We start from the raw sequence: 19,463 nt of genomic DNA on the forward strand, positions 1-19,463 counted from the left end.
AAACATTAGTCTGAGGTTTGAAGCCTCAGGATGCGATATAGTAGTAAAGTCGAGTACTGAAATCTCTGACAGCAACATGTTTTTATGCATTATGTGTTTGTCATGCCCTGTGGCAAACTGACGGAGACTTGGCTGCCAACCTCTTACTTCCAGTTACTTAGTTTGACAATTCTTCTTCCCATTTTGCTTTTCCACTCTTCCTGTGACACTCCAGTTCTTCAAAAACGTATTCATGTCATGTATATGTTTGCACAGTACAAACGAGGACTACAGTTGGCAGTTTTATCATCAGTAAGGACAGCTCCTCTTGGCTCTGGGTTCGAACAGCACAACAGATGTACTCTCAGAGTAATTCTCTGTTGGAAATGTCGAGTCGTTTTGGCTGTGATTGTGACTTGACAGCCAGGAGACCTGTGGTTGGAGTCAGACTTGTATTTATCATGGCTGTCTGGTGCGACCCCTCAGGGTACTCTGCACCCGCTTGAGGATGAATCGTATCTGCAGCGCTCGGCCTGCAGAAGCAAAGCCATCTGCTTTGATCAAAAGAATGCCGTGTGCCTTTTCCCAGTCTGTGAACTCATCTGGCTTTTCCCGCACATCACCCCATTGGACGTATTCTGGCTGTCCAAAATAACTTTTTGAGCTTGATTATACACTATCCACTGCCAGTCCAAATTACAGCTGTGTGCTGAGATGGCCCTGAACAGCCACAGAATCGCTACAGCGAGTCATTGTGCATGATGCAAGCTCGGCGACGGGACATTACGGCCAGCAAAAGTCACCGCTGCACGGCTTCCTCGAGCAAGATTCATGTCCTTATTATTGGCAAAACCCCACATCAGTGCTCGGTGCGCTCACTTTGATGAGAGGGGATCAGTGTTTCTTGGATGTCGACGAGCCATGTGAATTATTTACTACTCTCCACAAAGCACTACTTTAGTTATTTTAAATCTGACTAAAAGGGGTGGAACAGAAGAGGTGCAGTTGAAATTGAAGTGAATAATGCACTAACCACAAAAAAGGAACTTGTCAACACAACCTTTATAAAGTCAAACTGGAGCTTTTTGCCATGATAGTCACAAGAGCAAAAGTAATATCGTCAGCAAAGTATTTTCAAACTGAACTCAGTAAAAATGGATTAGTGTGCAACAAGTTGTCTAGTCCAAAGACCACACAGCACCATCTGTTGGCCACAGGGAAACACAACCAAGAGGACTGAACGCTTTCCATTTAAAAACGCGTACAGTATTAGTCGATCTTGACAGATGGAGTGGATTTCTGGTTGGCTGGTCCTGTCAGTTATGGAGCCTGTTATGACTGCTCTGTTGAAATGTTATTTTTTGCCCTGTTGCTAATGGCTCATGAGGCAGCCTGTGTGCCTTAGCACCTGTCTCCAGGCTATTCTCAAACACTTCCACTAAGACGCTCACATTACTGCCCCAGACTCCTGATTCCTCTTTTGAAGCTGCATGTGAGGGTGTTAATATTCCCCCGAAACTTGACGCCCCACAGGCTTTGCCACAACAATAGGATGCTGATAAAAATCTGTGAAAATTTGCAAAACGTAATAAACATAAATGCTGTGTGTATAAAATGAAAACATTTAGAATGACATCACTGAGGGAAGGACTTAATAGAAGTGCATTTGTTTTGTACTTAAGACTATTGTACCCTGTTGACTCACTAATAGCAGTCGAGGCAGAGGTTGATCTCTGGCCACATAACCGCGAGCGAGCCATCAGTGCGCTCCGTTGGACAATTGGGCAGCATTAGTGATCTCACTGCCATCGCCATAGTTACAGCACTTGTTTGTTGTACAAGGGAGTGCCTCTCTACAGTGACTGAATATGGTCCGTGGTCTGACCACTTCAAATCACACGCTGTGGGTAAATGTACACACAAGTGCGCACATACTCGAGAGGCACTACATGTTGGTCTGGAGGGCCCTTTTTTCCCTCTGGCAAGAGGCAGCAGTTGATTGAACCACATATGCTTGTTAGTTAAAAAGGTATTTAAACTAAGCTCAAAAAGCTTTAACACAGCTGCTGCAGTCGGGTGTGAAGTAACATCCAACATCCTCCCAGAAATCTATCAAAGCCATAAGTCAGTGCTCTGGCCTGCTCTGTGTATCTGTGTGGCAAAGGTTTTCTTCTGTCTCTGCAGGGTTCGACCTGATGGACTACTTCAATGTCAGGGACATTCTTGGGACCAGGGATGACGAGGGCCAGAGTTCCTATGTTCGGCTTGGTACCATGCCCATAGTACAGCAAACAGAGTGAGTGACCGGTGTCCCCACATACACACAACTCTATTGAAGAATATAAAAGAAAATGTCTTTTTTTTCTTCCCACTGATGCACTGTTGGTGGTTGCAATAAACATTGTGCTTTTCTCCCACAGAGATGTGTTTCCTCAGGGCCTGCCAGACGAATACGCGTATGTGACGACGTTCAAGTTCAGGAAAACCTCAAGACGTGAAGACTGGTACCTGTGGCAAGTCTATGACAAATATGGAATCCCACAGGTGGGTTCCAAATGTCATTATTTACTGTCTTGATTTAGACTAGATTGAAAGGTCAACCTAATGAAAACAAACTCTCTGAATAGCAGCTTTCTCAGTTATTCTCTTTTTACTTCTCTTTGGCTTTTGGTTAACCTAACTAGATTTCTTACCTCTGTGTGCCAGGTTTCTATCCGGCTGGACGGAGAGAACAAGGCGGTGGAGTACAACGCTGCAGGACTGACAAAGGACGCCGTCAGAGCCGTGTTCAAGAACCCCGAAGTGGACAACCTGTTCGACCGCAACTGGCACAAGATCGCCATCAGCGTGGAGGCCAAGGCGGTGTCGCTGTACCTGGACTGCAAACACATCGCCACGCTGCCCCTAGAGGAGAGAGAGGACATCGACATTCAGGGAAAGACCGTCATAGGAAAGAGACTCTACGACAGCGTGCCGATCGATGTGAGTTTGCCATTTTTGTTCCACAAACACCTTCGATTTGGAATGGGGGCACTGTTGCTGCACTGTGGGAACCAGCAAAGTGTCTAATCAATGAAATGTGTGTTTTGCACAAATCCAGTTCGATCTTCAGAGAATGATGATTTACTGCGATGCCAAACATGCTGAGCTGGAGACCTGCTGTGATCTACCCACTGGGCCGGTAAGTTCTGCTAGCAAACAGATTTATCGACGTAAAAAAAAAGATACAAATCAAGTACAAGCTACAAATCAAAAGAGACACTATTTAAAGGTTGTCTCCAAATAAAATAAACACGCCAGCTTTTGGAATTCATAAAAACAATGAACACAGTGAGAACTATCCGTTTTTGTCTGTTGTGAAATCATACTTTCCCTATACTAAAGGCTTAGAGACATATCTTTACTGTACAATACAGCACTGCAAGGGATTTGACGTTGTTCAGGTGACCCACAGATGGGACATTGTGGGCTTGGAATAGATTAGCAATGAGGGGGTTTAATGTCTCATCCCTGTTGAGAATTGTGATGTGTTAGGAAAGTTAAGAATGAGTTATAACACCACACATTTTAGTTTACTCGCTCTCCCCTTCATTATTCGTAACAAAAAAATAAATAAAAAATCAGGTATATGGCCTTTAAGATAAAATAAAAACATAATAACTTTTGCATCAAGTTATTTTGATTACTTGTATATAAATCTTGACATTTAGGGACACAGATGCAAACATACCCAACATACACTGCAATTAAATGGTATTTTCGGTTGTATAAATGGTTACTCTACAACAAGCTTTAAATAAAGACGTTGTTGCTGTTTGGCTAATTTAAGTATTTCTTCAGTGTCCTAAAAAGGTTGCGACTGAAGCTCCTCCAATAGAGATTTCTACTCCAACTCCGGCCACCGCAGAGCAAAAGGAAGGGCCTCAAGTCAACTGCTCGTGTCCTGCTGGAGAGAAGGTAAACTCTGCCGTGGCCAAACCTCAGCCATCGCTCCTAAATGGATTCTTGCTTTCTGGGCTTTCTAAGAACTTGCATTTTCCACAGGGAGAACCTGGTGTGGCAGGTCCCATGGGTGAAAAGGTCACTTACAATGCTTTCTGCTACTTTTGAGTGTCATACAACACCAGAGTGATTCTTTTTGCTGAATCTCAGTGTGGCTTTTCCAGGGTGATACAGGTGCTAAAGGTGCTGCTGGACCATCTGGCCTCAAAGGAGAGAAGGGAGAAACTGTAGGAAAACAAATGTGCACAATTACATCATTAATGAACACATACTTATGAATAATGATCAATATTTGATCTCATATAAAGAGCCATGCATGCAACCAACCATATGCCTTATTTCTGTGCCTCGATAATAATTGATCTGAATGATGAATTATTTGCAGGGCAGAGTAATCTCTGTCAAAGGTGACAGAGGGGTGAAGGTGAGTACCTGTCCTCTTTCCGCTGCATGAGCACTACCTCATCTCTGTATGCAGCATGTTTGTCTCTGTGCATATTTAATATGCCTGTATTTAAGACACAACATGATGTCCGCCTTTCTTTGCTCCTCTTTCTTTTATTTACGTCTTCTGCCACTGCACCGCTTAAGGAACAGTTAGGACTATGGTTAGAGTGATGTCCTGAATGGAAGGCCAGGTGACCACAGAGGATGTGCAGTGGGGTCAGGCCCATAGGCCCACCCAGTCTGCCTGCTCTGAGCTGGCAGTGCCAGCGTCAGTCTGACTCTGCAGGAGAGCTATTCTGGAGACTAACTGTTGCTATGAAGCAGACTGTCATGATGGCACTGCCTAAGTATATACTTAAGTATATATAAATCTGAGGAGAATGACATCACTTTGTTTGTTTTCTTTTGTTGAATGTGAACACATGATAGGGCCAAGAAAGAAAAAAAAAAATAGAAATTACATTTGCCTTTTGTTTTCCAAAACTTCTCCTTAAGCCATATCCTTCTCTTGCTTTATGAACTGCTTTACATTGCTTTAATGTAGAGCATCCCTATTGCTTTTTATCCTTCACTTTATGCACCAGAGTTGACAGCTTCTTTCGATCACTAGTGGCTTTCAGTTTTCTACAAAGAAAAAGATAAACCAGAGCTGAGCTGTCAAAGGGGCTTTGTGGTCATCAAGCCACACTTAGTGAAGTGAATTCACCCTGCTGTGTTTGTCTCTAATTGCATATTTAACCAACTCTGCTGCCAGTCAGTTTGAAGCAGTGCTTTAAAGGCAAATATCTCATTATAGGGCACAGACAGGGGTCTCTCTTAAAATATTGCATGATGGAGGAAATTATGCTACAATCACGTAAGCTCCTAAAATAATTAAAAGCCAACCATCTGTGATGTGAACTGGTTAAAAGGAGCAGCGTCCTGTCTTGTGGTGCTATGTAAGTTAATAACTTGTAAAAGTTTTTCATTTCTAAGATTATCCCTGACATAAAAGGTGGCTTCTGTCTTGTCCATAATGCATCTGGAGAGCTGGGGGTGTTCTTAATGTCATTACAAACTTGTAGAAAAAGTGTCTCTGTCTTCAGTTTGAGTGTCATATCTGTGAAGTCTGTCGTCCATCTAACCGTGTTGTATTAACATACATCTGTATGTTTGTCCATTCTACTAAACCCGTTTTGTGTTACCTAGAGGTTGCAAGAGCACGTCATCTACATTAACCACTCCAGGGAGCATGCTTCATGCAGCAAATGAAATGACTGAATATTTTTTTACAGGGTGACTCAGGCAGCATAGGATTAACAGGTGCTGCTGGACAAAAAGGAGAGAAGGTGTGCCAAGTGATGCCAAATCCGTGTGGTTCACTAAAATTACCAACAAATATCTCATTTAATTTTTGCATTACTTGCCAGGGCCTTGGTGGAGTTCCAGGAATTGATGGCTTATCCGGAGATAAAGGAGACAAAGTGAGAAATAGCTTAGATGTTTTATGCTTTAATGACTTGTGAGCGCTATTCTAAAGACAAACGTTCCTTCTTTTCCAATCAGGGAGCAGCAGGAGCGCCAGGAAGTAAAGGGGGGCAAGGTCCACCTGGCCTAAAGGTAGGAAGGCTTTTAGTTCTGTCTTCACAAACCACTTCATCATAATAGACTATAATATATGGGTGCCTATTTCCATAGTCCCCCAAATAAGACAGACCAGTATGTGTGGTTATGTGTCAACATGATTTTCCTATTTTCGATTTGGGGCAAACCTAACATAAATGTAATGGACTTGACATTAGGCTCAATTCAACAGGTCAGAGAATGATTATAGCCACTTAATTACAGACCAAAATGTTACAGAAATTACAGATTTAGCTCTGATAATTCTACAAGATGATATACTTAAAGGGTAAAAAATCTAAACCCTAACATACTGCTGTTTTGGACATCATCATATTTATTTATACTACTGCCAAAGTTGAGCCATAAGCCACACTCCGCTAATTCTCATTGGCCGACACACCAAATTGAGCTTTTTCTTTTAGCTTTATTAAGTTGATATTTTAGTTTTATAAATCATATGGTTAGGAACAAGGGTACGGTTAAGGTTTAGGTTAAGGTTAGGAAAGGGGGTTTGGTTAAGGTTAGGGGGCAGGGCCATAGCGTAACTGAGTTAGAAGACAGACACAATCCTTGTGACCGTAAGATACAAACACTGGACGTATTGACAAACATCCAGGGAAGGAGCTCGTAGCATCCTATCGACGAAGGAAACAGTCACAATCTGTGTTTTTCTGAGCTGGCCTTTGTTTTAGTCTAGTACACAGTGTTTGCATTTAGTGCAATTCCAAACTTTAATCACTTTATTTGTTTGTTCTCTCTCTTTCTCATTTTCAATAGGGAATTCAAGGTGATGCTGGAAGTCCTGGAGCACCTGGTTTGGGAGGCAAAAATGTAAGTACTAATGACCTTAAAGGAACAGGCCACTGTTTTTCCATACTGAGATATGTTCTTACCCGAGCTTAGACGAGTTGATTTGTACCCGTCTGGTCTTTGTGCGTGCGCTCAGTCCCGCAAACAGAGCAAAGACGTTGTTAGCATTTAGCCTCTCCCAGCAAAGGTATAGCTCCAAACTGGGGTGAAGCTACCTATTTAAATACGGTTATGTGAAAAGTTACACGATCCAAGTATAGTTACACAAATGTTATGGTTATGCTGTATAGAAGACGAAATAGTCATTAGGGATGGGCGGATCGAATACTTTTGGAGTATCGATGCAGAAACTATGCCATCGACTGTGATGTCACAAACCAATAAAACCGCTCGATAATGGTTTCATATTTTACTGGAGAAAAAAAATATTATTGCTTGATAGCGACTAATTATTCTATGAAAAACAGAATGTGCAACCTAGTCATGAGTAAATATACATTTTTACAGGGTGACTCTGGAATCAAGGGTGACAAAGGAGCACCGGGCGCCCAAGTAAGTAAATTTATGTTTCGTATCGTGCATGTTGAAGCTTTCAGACGGCCATTTTCACCTGAGATTTACAAGTCGGCTTTACTTCTCAAGAATAAACTTCATAGCAAAGGGGTCAACTCATTCCCTGGAAGAGACCATTCCTGGAACACCGAAGCCCGGGGTGTAATGGTGCAAACAGATGTGGCTTCCTTGATACTCGCTCCGCGCTTCCTGTCTAGGATTCTGTGGGGGCGTTTGGCTACAAGGCGGCTCATTCACATTCGCCAGAGCTTTTGTTGCTGTGCGAACTTTCCCCTTTTCCATCAGAATGACGCTGCGATGCCACTCATGCGGCCCATAAACACGGTGGATGTGACGTCCCAATGCTAACAGCCGCTTCCCGAAAGTCATACGTGATTACCGGTAGTTGATTCTCATTGAAATTGTGTCGTTTTTTTGCGATTCCAAGTTAAAGCCAACGCTGCTGAGCTTTCCAGGTGTCTCTATGCCACAAGTAAGCATGCCCCAATCTCATCTAGACACAGACTGCTATTCTTGCAGCGGGTTATTGGAATAAATCATTTGGAAAGACCTAATATGTTCAGCTACCTGTTGCCAACGCGGAGCAGCAACATCTCCATGGAGACGAGCTGGTCACAGCCCGCTCCCAGCAAAGGCTCTCACAGTGCAGACAGATTTTACCAGTAAAAAGTCCCACAAATCAAAACCTTCCTCTTATTTATTTATTGGGTGAAATATCATGCAGTGTGGTTAGACTGAATAGAAAGAATATCTGAGCAGCTAGGTGAATCTTGCTGAGATGTTGGCTTCCTTCAAATGGCTTTTACATGTGGACTGAACAAAGTTGTAAACACTTGAGTCAGGACAGTGATGACTTTAGCATATGCTACGAGGAAACACGGCAGGTTAAAGGAGAACAGGCCTGAAACATGCTTAGGCCCGGTGCTTTGACAGGTTTAGAGCTGTCTGCCTGTCCGCTGTTCACAACATCAACAGGTCATTTCCTGCGGGGCCTGCGCTGGAAAAGCACTTGTAAGGCCAGCGAGTGAGTGGCACGAAGAGGGGAGGGGGGACAGTAGCTTGGACTACAGTTCTACGGATGAATGAAACGTTATTGAAAAGATGAGGGTTGGGTTTTAGTTTGCACGCAGTTCATTGTCCAAAAGGAAACATGTGCAAGTACTTCATTTGGTGACTTAAATGCTTGTCCAGACTTCTAGTTCATCTGCTGAAACAGCGAACGTTTGGCTTGGGGAGCGACTTATACCCAGGTGCGACTTATATATCAAAATATATAATTTCCTGTTCGTTATTTTCATACTGACTGCCGCTAGAGGGCGCTCTAGGCTTGTGTTGTAGTATCTGCTACTCCTGCACCACAAAACAGTAATCGAGCAGCAGAACAAAAGTAAGCGAGAAACTTGTGATGGACTGGCACAAAGCAGTGGGTACTCTTACAGCAATGAAGAAAACAAAAAAAGCTAATTGTGCACTAAAGGCTAGATGGCCACAGCTAGAGGAACGAGTTTGAAAATGGGTGCTTGAACAACGTGCTGCCGGGAGAGGCTTGTCAATGGTGCAGTTACAGCTCCATGCCCAGGTAGTTGCCAAGGCTGGTGCGACTTATACTCAGGAGCGACGTACATATCTTTTTTCTTCATCATTTAGCCTTTTTTTGCTGGTGCGACTTATACTCCGGAGTGACTTATAGTCCGGAAAATATGGTGAATAAAATCTCTATAGTCTGTCAACTTTAAAAAAATAAAAATAAAAAAAAATAAAAAGGTTTTGTTGAAGTGAACTTTTGTCATGATTGCGGAATGTTTTCTTTTTGAAACAAACTACGTGTGACATATATGACCTGACAACAGTTACAGATCAACTATACACTGTGCAAACTTGTCCGCTAACATTTGAGGACACTGAACCCCCCCTGGGACTACAAGATCCGAGCTGTGCCTGCTGCTGACGTGGTGACAAGGCAGATAAGGACTGTGGCTCAAATCTAAAAAAAAAAATAGATTGGTTGAGAGATGGAGAAACCCGATTGCAAGTCGAGAGGCAGATGACTTTCTAGTTGACGTCTACCATTCTAGAAATTGAACATATACTTTATACTCTCTTATACTCTATCTAATGCCTGGTTTGGTTTTGTTCCTGTTTTAGGGACTGGCTGGTATCGATGGATTACCTGGACCAAACGGCGTTGCTGGAAAAGATGTACGTTTACTCACACAGGAAATAATGCAGCAAAAGTAACTCATTTCATAAGCATTTATAAACTCTTCAATTTATATGATGTTTGTTTAGGGCCTGAAGGGAATGGCTGGTGCCCCTGGACCAGGTGGAATTAAAGGCGACAAGGTATGTCTACTGTAGGCAAATTGAAAGCCAATCATTACAGGGCAAACAAAGTGACTACAGTTTGTATCCTTGGATAAATGAACCATCATAATTTTAGTACAAGCAAACATTGTCCATATATCTGAGCCACGCAGATGACCAGGAACCAGACGCCCCTCCAGTTTTGTAGATTCAAATTTCATACAGTGTTGCACATAATTGCTGACTAACCCAAAAGATATCACTGTTCGTTTGACACGATGAAGCACTTCAAGTTTACCCACGGTGCTCGGCCGATTCTCCAGACATTCCTCAGTCTCATTCACAGCCCACTCGTTTTTTGGCTGTCAATATAACCCACACACACACACACACACACATACACACATACACTATTTGCCTCTAATTACTTCTTTGATGTGTGTTTCTCCCAACAGTCATACATAATACGCACCCATTTGATTGCACAAAGACACAATTACTTCGCCCGGCAACTCCGCAGCTTTCACTTTCCCCCCGCACAAGAGCACAATTTACCAGCCAGAGTGGCATAAATTACAGCCATTGATGTATATTTACGTGAATGCCTTGAGGACTTGACTTTTGAGTTACCTAACCATGGTGTCTGTCTCTGTGTGTGTGAACCGTGTAACAGGGAGATCGAGGTCTTCCCGGGATACCTGGAGATGTGGTGAGTACCAAAACGAGAAGGAAGGGGGAAAGCGTATCTGTTTTCAACGTGCTCATTTAAGGAGAAGCAGACAAGAACAATGTGGGATGAAAAGTTTTAATGCGAGAGATGCGAGTTTCAACTGAAAACAATGGAATGAAAAATATAGTTTTTTAAGGATAGTTTTCTACAATGCCTTGTAATATGATGACAAATAATGGGTGGTAACCTACAGTTAAAGCTCTACTTTCAGATGCTATAAAATTAGTTAATTGGAGTCTGTCATAGTCAAAGATTGCTGCTCTTGGTACAATTGCCCTCCGGAACAGCCTGTAATCAGTGATGAAATGAATGATTTATTTTGGGCATTCTGTCACCAAAACACTGAGGCTGCAGCATCAGCTCGGTCACTCAGAGCTCGCTGTGCGCCCTCTGATCCCCGACCTTGAACCAGTTTGGTATCGGCCAGTTCATCCCTGAATGCCAACGGCTGATAAAGTCTGTAATAAGTGTCATTCAATAGCGCAAATTACTACAGTGACTGGACTCGCACTGTTCACAGTACTTCACACTGTTACAAAAGCAAAATAATGGCTAATGAAGGGCATGTGGCCCGAAACGTCACACTCAATGGTGTAAGAAACGTAAAAAAATTTAATTTAAATTTAAAAAATTGGGAGCTTTAACTGCTGTGCGGACCCTTACTTTAAATCACAAAAGCAAAATAAAACCGAGTGTCCTGACTAAAGCTTTAGGCTGTTGTGTTGACTGGAGCCAGGGTCCAGTGTGAGGCTGCACCTCACAGTCAGAAATGAAGTTTAGAGCAGGGGCGGAGCACATGCCGCAGAGGGCTGGGGGTCGGGGGCCCCACTCACTCAGATTGATAAGCAGTAGTAGTTAAATTTAGAATATAAGTTGCCTTCCTATTGAAATATTTTAAACTTAATAAAAAAATAATAATAATAGGCAACGCAAGCATTATAGCATTAATAAAATGTCGCCCAATAATAGAATTTAATGAAAATTTAAATCCACAACTTGAACCATACAAACCTGCTGGAGCACCGCGAAAAGGCACCAAATTGCAGGAAATGCAGTCTGTTCAGGTAAAAAAATATTGTGTAGCCCCCCACTGTGTAAGTATTTAAATTAGCCGTTTAAGGTACATAGGTGATTTTTAATGTGTTTTTTTGTATTTTTTATATACATAAATGTGGGGGGGGCAGAATTTTTTTTCTGTCATAGGGCCCAGAATATTTAACGGCGCCCCTGGGCATAGATCTGGGGCATAGATCTGTGGGCATAGATCTGTAACATTGCCGAACAAGGCTGCAAACCTTTGACTCAGGGTCAAATACAGCCCTCTGAATTCTTGTTGAATTTATTAAAATTTCCAGAGTCTGTCATTTTAACTATTCACTCTGTTTACCACCGTGACCTCAACAAACAGTGGCTTATCTTTGAAATCAGCATAATTGAGTTACAGAGCAAAGGGAGCTGTTTGGCTTTTACTTTTTATCTAATGATGAGCCAGATCCAGTCACATTAAGTGGCCTTTTGTTGTGATACTTATTTCAAAGAGTGTGAGGGCTATGAAAGGGAAATGAAAATTGAAAAATCCCTGCTAGAACATTCAAGCCACAAGGGGGCGGCAATAACTAAATCCCTAAATCCGTATATTTGTGTTTCTTGTGTCTTTCAGGTTCAGAAGGATGGCATCAGAGGAGACAAGGTAACTGTCAAATAATATGTTACAAATGATAATCCTCTTTCATGTTTTTGATCTATTTTTTATTGAATACTACAGTCTATTATCACTGTGTTTCTTTGTTTGTAGTTTGTGTATTTGCTTGTGATATGGATTTTCTTCTTTCCCCCCTCTCTTACAATGTAAAAATCAATTATCCCAAATTGTTTCACAGTAATTGAAATGTTGAGATTACTGGCTCATCTCTTCATGCACATAGTATCATGATGCTGTTGTTGCAGGGAGTAGCTGGACCCCCGGGGCCTCCTGGCGCTGACGGACCCCCTGGGCCTCCTGTAAGCGTCTTCTCTTATTATTCTGTGTTTGCGCTGTGGTGGATTTTGCACTCCCAGCCGAGAGCTTGGTATTGTGGAAAAAGGCGCCTGCTTGTACATGTGTAGTCGAGCTGCTGATTAAATTTTTTTTTTTTTCCCCCCCTTTCTCTCGACTGTGGCTGAATGTCAATGTTGTCTTCTTTAGGGTCCTCCCGGCGCTCAAGGTTTTCCCGGAGAGCCTGGTGAATTCGGCCAGCGGGTAAGAATCACCAATAGTGAACATTTCTGACCTTGTTGATCCATTTTTCTGTGCGTCATCGTTTTCATGGTGCAACCTTGGTCCATCATATCATGCTGTTTTACTAAATAAGTTCACATTCAGATTATGAATCCACGTAGACCTTTAGGAGCTTTAAGTTACCAAATATGTATGATCAAATGACTCAAATAAGACAGAATTAGAACAACCTTGTGAGCACCTAACCCAACTATTGTAAAACATTAACGTATATATTGGGTGTGCTGTACAAAGGGCATTAACGAGTATGTTGTGCCTTCATGGCCGCTTGAATAAGACATGCTATTGTTAAAAAAATAAAGAAGGACAGAGTGGAGAACAGAGAGAGTTCCGCATCCTGACAGCCATTTTATTAAGGGGATATTGCTTAAGAACACTGCTAAAAGTAAAGAAAAAAGTAAATTTGCCCCTGATTTAAAGTGATAGTCTGTAAGTTTGCAAAGTGAGGAGAGATGGAGTGAAATTTGAAAGTAAACAATCAAATTCCTCCCCTTTTCAACCAGAAAGCCCTTCTTCGTTTGCAAAATGAGGAGAGCAGGAACAGAATTTTTAAATAATAAAAAAAGTAAATGATCAAGCTCCTCCCCCTCCTCTCCTGACAGGCTGGTTCACAGGAAAACCTCGTCTCATTGGTCAACACGAGAGGATACTAGACTCTGATTAGTTGATTAGATCCGGGAAGGAGTATCTATTATTACATACTTTACAGAAAGATGTGGTCAGTTTTGCGCATTTTGGAAAATTTGTAAAACATTTAGACTTCCAGACTATCACTTTAAGTAATGTCAAGAAATCTGTCAGTGTTTTTTTTACACTTAAATGAAGAAAAAACCTCTACGTCAGTGTTACGAGATCTTTTTTCCTGATTTACGTGTACAAAAACTGGCTTCACTGACACGTTTTCTGAAATGAGTGACTCAAGTCAGGGGAAAATGTACTTATTTCAAGACAATGTTGCTTATTTCAGTGTAATCATTGTTTTGAGGGTCACCATGTTGTTTTCTGTAGCGGGCTGTGGACACAGGTTAGATGTCCACAGCCACCGCAGCCCAGTGTCCCCTTCATTTGACCCATCCTTCATTAATCCGGCAGTGAGTACCAACAGTGCAGTGCCCGTGACCCATGCCCATATCTTGAACAAACCAAGCAGGAGGGTAGCAATATTTGACCATGGTGACCCCGTTGGGCCGGGAGCTGCCAACTTCTCAAGCCGCACGTTCAAGTCTTTGCAGTAGATGGTGAGGCCGACAGTCGGGAGCAGGACCATAACCTCTTCTTGGCCATGAATAAAAGACTGTTGCAGCAGAACGTCCTCAACCCGACAAGCTCCGGAGAGATGTAGAGATTTATCCTTCATTAATATGTATAAAGGGATTATATCGCGTTGAAATGGAACAATATCCACCTAATCTCCCTTTTGCTCAAGCTCGGTTTTACTGCAGAAATACATCCACTTGCTTTTTTTCATAAGAGAAGTATTTGGTTGAAGATGCGCTTGATTGAATTGCACAGATGCTTGTCATAGTAGGTGATTTATTCTACAACATCCAGGCCATACCTTTGAATATGAACGTGGTAGGTGTTGCCACACTTTTGACAACCAAATATCTACCAGATTCATAAAGTAGCAAGAACCACAAACGGGTGAACTGATGGATCGATATAACCCACAATGGCAGTGAGTGACCTTGTGAACCACATTTGTTTGTTTGCCAGGGAAAGAAAGGTGAGAACGGTTTGCCTGGCGTGGACGGCCTTCCCGGACCTGCGGTAAGTACTTTGCAGTTTTGAATGAAAAAGCTATTGTTGCGAGTCACGGCGCATTACTCCCAGCATGTCATAATGGAAAGCTGTTAAATAAAGTGAGATTAAAAGCTGCGGCTCCTTCTGCAAATTGCTTCCCAGGGCAAAACGCTGCACCTGTTCTGTGCTGCCAAACGTGGCTTGAGAGCTCCCTCTGGTGGTTCAATGCGGATACTGTATTTGGCTTTCACAAACTCAGAATACTAATTAACCCCTCACTAAATGTTGTTGTTTTTTGTGTGTCTTAGGGCCCAGAAGGTCCACCCGGGGGACCAGGAAAGCCCGGACTCACGGGACCACCTGTAAGCGAAAGAAACGACAAATCTCATTTCGCATTTTTATGTACTTTCTAACTGTTCTCTTTTTAGGGACTGCCTGGTGAAATCGGGTTTTCCGGTAAACCGGGAGAGATGGGAAAACCTGTGAGTGGCGTTGTTATTGGTTTACAGCTCTTTGTGAGTTTTAACCGTCCACTTTGACTGACACCTCATCCGTCCTTTTTTTTTTCCAAGGGTCTTCCTGGTAAAGATGGCTTGGATGGCCTATCCGGAAATGACGGCGCTCCGGTCAGTGCGACCTTATCCCTCCCATAATAAAGGGTCTCATGAAGATTTAAATATCAATAGAGATCAATGACAAATCTAGCCAGCTTGAATAATACATAACTTAGCAAAACACGCAATTATATTTAAAACATTTATCCGAAACTTCGTAAACCAAGTAGTAGTCAGTAGTTAACTTACCACAGGTCTGTTTAGCCTCCGTTGTGCCCTGTAAACTGTTATTTTGGATCCCTGAGGACAGAGAAATAATCAAAAAGACTATTGTTATTGTGTATATTCCTATTGTAGCATAAAAACTGGTTCTTGTAAATGCACGTTTGACAGTGAGTTGACGTCAGTGTTTGTAACTGTGTCCGAAGGGCCCCAGAGGAGAGCGCGGAGCTGACGGGTTTGCTGGAAAGTCTGGGCCTAAGGTACAGTTTGCTTCCACAAACACACGAAGCTCCCGAGGTTGCATTTATATCTTTATCATGGATGCAACATGCTAAAGCTCCGCTGATGTGCTTGTCCTCAGGGTGATGAAGGGCCGCCGGGACCAAGAGGGCCCCCAGGGGAGAGAGTGAGTGCGCAGCAGTTTTCTTCATTTACCACCATTGCTGCGGTTTAACTATAGGCGATGTTTCTTTGTCAGGGAGAGGCTGGACTACCCGGGCAGAGAGGTGCTGACGGAGCAAGAGGAGACAGAGGAGTTCCTGTAAGAGCTTTGAATTAACAGTTTTGTGACACGTTCATGTTGAGGTTTTCCCAACGGAGGTGTTCACAAAAAAGTCCAGTCTGCATTCACGAAAAACAATGTGGGAGACTGGGTACTGGTGTGGAACAAGTAAAGTTATACAGGACAGCTGCTCTTTCGAGTGGGGTTCTTTGCAGCCTCTGAAAATATTTAGTGGTCTGGTCGGGTTAAGCTGTCAAAAAAATGTCAAAGTGCCCATAGACCAAAAAACCAAGGACGTTATGAAAAAGTGAAAAAGATCAGGGTGCAGAGACAAACGCGGATCAAAGGGAGTGACCCACCGTATACAGGGAGGGGCCATGAGGGCCTGTCTCGATTTACAGGTAAAACTCAGAAATTAGAACATCGTTAAAGAGTGCATTCATTTCTGTTATTTGACTTAAACTGTGAAACTAATACATGATAGACTCATGCAAAGTGAGGTATAGCCTATATTAATATGGTGCACAGCTTGTAAAAACCCCAAATGAAAAATCTCATAAAATTAGAAAATTTTAAAAATGAATTGTAAGCCATAATCATCATATATATATAACAAATAAAGGCTTGACATATGTCACTTTGATGAGTCTACTCTACATCATATATTAATTTCACATTTTAAGTTGTATTACAGAAATAACATGATCACCTAAGAATACAATAAACAAAAATGATGAATATTACAACATAATTGTAGCAACAATTGATAAATATACAATATGGAAAACACCACAGAACTATAGGCAATGTAAAATGGTCACTGACACGAGATAGCTCCACCACAAACTTCTCTGATGCTCTATTCTGTATTTGCTCTGATGGCACATTGCTTTTCCATGGGGCTCAAAATTGAATGCTTTTACACTGTAGGTAACAGTTTTACTTCCCCACACTGAGCCTTCTCATAGGGAACCCAGGGAACAAAACAGCCCATAGCGCCACCCTCTGGCTCGGCATGATTGTTTGTTTTGGCTCCTACCGTTTAATTGCAGCATATACAAATAAACAAATCCTTGCAATATGTTTTTTTTTTTATGAATTGAACTTCATTCAACAAAAAACACAATAGTTTCACATGGTGCCTGCAAAGCTGTAGCAATTTCAAGTAACAGCCTCCGCTCCAAAAAAATAAAATAAAAAAAAACTACAGAATAGTTTCATGACAGTGAAAATCACAATGTATAAATATAGTATGTTAAAAAAATGAAAACAAATCGAGAAAAGTAAAACGAAAAAAATAAATAATATGAATAAGTAAATAACCAAATGAAGATGGCATGTAGCCCGGATGCGTATTAAAGCAATGCAGTCAATTCAAACTGTTAAGCTGATTACGCGAGCTGGAGATGCCACTGAATTTATACATGAGAAGCAAAAGGACCGCTTTCTGTTATAATCATCTGCAATATTTAACAACCTATAAGTTAATCTCTCTAGTGCAGCGAGTTGACCCAGAGAGCTATGCCTGCGAGTAAGAGAGGGAACAGATGGACCCTTCCTCTCCCTTACTAGCAACTTCCTCCACATCATGACGGTTGTCTGAGTCCACTGTGAGAGGGTGGAAGACAAGAGCTCAGTAGTGAAGGGTCCAACATTTGACCTTCCAACTAACACCAGGCCAAGATCAAGTTCGATCGCAGTGCAATAGTGTAAACCATGTCTAAAACTATATGAAACCAGCAACTTCAATGCAACAAAAACCCTCCCAATTTCAGTTCGCAACAGCTTTTTTGTGACGCTATCGTTAATGTCTCTGCATTAACATAAAAAAACTTTATTTTCACAGACATCACAAATACAATAATGACCAGTTAGACAACGCTGCTTGTCAACGATCAATGATACACTTATTTTGATTTTGATTTTGAATTATACTTGACATAACTGAGCTTAAAGATTCAAACTTCATAGGAGCAGGTATTGAAAAGTGCCAGCATTTTTTCCAGTAATGCTGCTTTAAATATTTATGAGTAATATAACATTAAGTCACATTATCCTCTCTGTTTTAGGGAGAGAGAGGCCAAGACGGATCCATCGGGCCCAAGGGAGAAAGGGGCGACAAGGTAACAAGGATAAACAGTCAATTCTCCAATATTCCCATATGTTTATCATGTATTTTGTTGTCGCACTCCTCGCACTGCCTCCCCGTGGCATAAGCCGCTACTTATGTAAATGTTATGCCGACAGCGTGAAAACAGTCTCTCTATCTGCAGGGTGAAGTGGGAGCTCGGGGACTACCGGGAACGCCGGGAAATGTGAGTACAAGGCCCGAGCGGCTGGAACTTAAACTCTGAGGCGGTGTAATACATGAAGAGACGGAAGCGCACTGAGGACAAGAGAGTTGAGAGTGTGTGTGTTTTTGCGCTTTGTCAACAGGTCGCGAGTGTCATCCCCGAACCTGGTGAGCCGGTGAGTCGCATTCACACGATTCCGTTTGGTGCATTTACTCAGAAAAGTCAGTAACGCAAAAAAAAAGTGTTTTGTGAGTAAGTTCTTAGTAGTGTGAAACCTACTTTGTTGAGGAGACAAAGTAGTATCATCAGTAAGAGTATCAAAGTACCCTCTATAAAATTTAATTGAATTGAACATTTTATTTCCAGCCATATAAACAAAGCTGTTGTGTTCAAGAACAAATACAGAGACAAGGATACATGCCATATCTGTCCAAGATCTTTACCTGTACATGCAACACACTTCCTTTGCCCCTATAATTGGTCGACAAAACAAAATAAATAACATTTTAGCTTGAAAAGGAGTGGGAAGAACAAACTTATATACTCCCACCCCATTCATATATTCTAAATGATTTAAATAATGTGGTTGCTGAACTTAGTTTAGCCCTTGGTAGCTTGTAGTAATGAAACAATTAAGTTAGTTACATGTATACATGAGATGCAACAAAATGATATAATATATAATTATTCATTCGTACACCCAATATATCAGCATGTTAGTATTACTGTTATTATAAAATCATCATCATCACAACCCAGTATTTATTTTGTATGTAAGAATAAGTGTTTTTTTGATATATAACATAGCCCATATCTATTCATGAGAAGTATACTAATAACAAATGGATTCATTGATGCTCATGGTAACCAGATTTCGTTATAATGATGTGTATTTAAAGGAGTTGAGGTACTTTTTTGAACAGAATGTAAGTTTTAAAAAGTATTTCAGTTTTGGACGATTCAATTCAATTAGTAAATGCAAGTTATCTTCATGGGAAATGTAAACATACATTTTAAAACATCCAGATTGAATAATATTAACCTCTAACCCCCACCTGAACCGAGCTCATTTTCTAAAACAGCGACAAACACGCCACAAAAGAGGACAAAAAAATCAACCAAAGGTGACAAGAAAGTGGCAATAAAATCAACAAAAAAGTGACAAAAATGTAATGGAAAAAAACATAAAAAGTGTCAAAAAGGCGATGTATAAGATCCATTTTGTAGGTCTTAGCTTTCAAATAAGGCGCTACACTGGCTCCAGTCAAGAAGCTTTTAGATTTGGGTAATGCTGAACTGTAGTAAATGGTTAAGGTGGGGGTTTAAGAGGTTAAATTGAGGATGTGATTTGGTTTGACATTGGCTGTTTGAATCAAGATGTGTCCAGTGGTCGAAAGTATTAGATTGAAGATTAAAAAGC

At 41.6% G+C, this 19,463-nt stretch overlaps 1 protein-coding gene across 1 annotated transcript in view; it reads left to right on the forward strand.

Moving 5' to 3' along the window:
- The window catches only part of col22a1 (collagen, type XXII, alpha 1), a gene marked incomplete at its 3' end in the record, with an annotated part of 53,931 nt that overhangs the window by 16,287 nt on the left and 18,181 nt on the right, over positions 1 to 19,463 (forward strand). The window contains exons 5-33 of the mRNA XM_079571205.1: positions 2,164 to 2,275; positions 2,400 to 2,523; positions 2,686 to 2,961; positions 3,080 to 3,160; positions 3,820 to 3,936; positions 4,024 to 4,059; positions 4,146 to 4,208; positions 4,367 to 4,405; positions 5,703 to 5,756; positions 5,838 to 5,891; positions 5,974 to 6,027; positions 6,811 to 6,864; positions 7,351 to 7,395; positions 9,562 to 9,615; positions 9,706 to 9,759; positions 10,394 to 10,429; positions 12,111 to 12,140; positions 12,398 to 12,451; positions 12,636 to 12,689; positions 14,445 to 14,498; positions 14,780 to 14,833; positions 14,900 to 14,953; positions 15,044 to 15,097; positions 15,454 to 15,507; positions 15,609 to 15,653; positions 15,726 to 15,788; positions 17,819 to 17,872; positions 18,023 to 18,064; positions 18,186 to 18,218. Of these exons, the coding sequence (XP_079427331.1) occupies positions 2,164 to 2,275; positions 2,400 to 2,523; positions 2,686 to 2,961; positions 3,080 to 3,160; positions 3,820 to 3,936; positions 4,024 to 4,059; positions 4,146 to 4,208; positions 4,367 to 4,405; positions 5,703 to 5,756; positions 5,838 to 5,891; positions 5,974 to 6,027; positions 6,811 to 6,864; positions 7,351 to 7,395; positions 9,562 to 9,615; positions 9,706 to 9,759; positions 10,394 to 10,429; positions 12,111 to 12,140; positions 12,398 to 12,451; positions 12,636 to 12,689; positions 14,445 to 14,498; positions 14,780 to 14,833; positions 14,900 to 14,953; positions 15,044 to 15,097; positions 15,454 to 15,507; positions 15,609 to 15,653; positions 15,726 to 15,788; positions 17,819 to 17,872; positions 18,023 to 18,064; positions 18,186 to 18,218 (1,898 nt within the window). The remainder of the gene's footprint in view (positions 1 to 2,163; positions 2,276 to 2,399; positions 2,524 to 2,685; positions 2,962 to 3,079; positions 3,161 to 3,819; positions 3,937 to 4,023; positions 4,060 to 4,145; positions 4,209 to 4,366; positions 4,406 to 5,702; positions 5,757 to 5,837; positions 5,892 to 5,973; positions 6,028 to 6,810; positions 6,865 to 7,350; positions 7,396 to 9,561; positions 9,616 to 9,705; positions 9,760 to 10,393; positions 10,430 to 12,110; positions 12,141 to 12,397; positions 12,452 to 12,635; positions 12,690 to 14,444; positions 14,499 to 14,779; positions 14,834 to 14,899; positions 14,954 to 15,043; positions 15,098 to 15,453; positions 15,508 to 15,608; positions 15,654 to 15,725; positions 15,789 to 17,818; positions 17,873 to 18,022; positions 18,065 to 18,185; positions 18,219 to 19,463) is intronic.

This window comes from Gobius niger (genome assembly GCF_951799975.1).
Source record: "Gobius niger genome assembly, chromosome: 14".
Taxonomy (NCBI): Eukaryota; Metazoa; Chordata; class Actinopteri; order Gobiiformes; family Gobiidae; genus Gobius; species Gobius niger.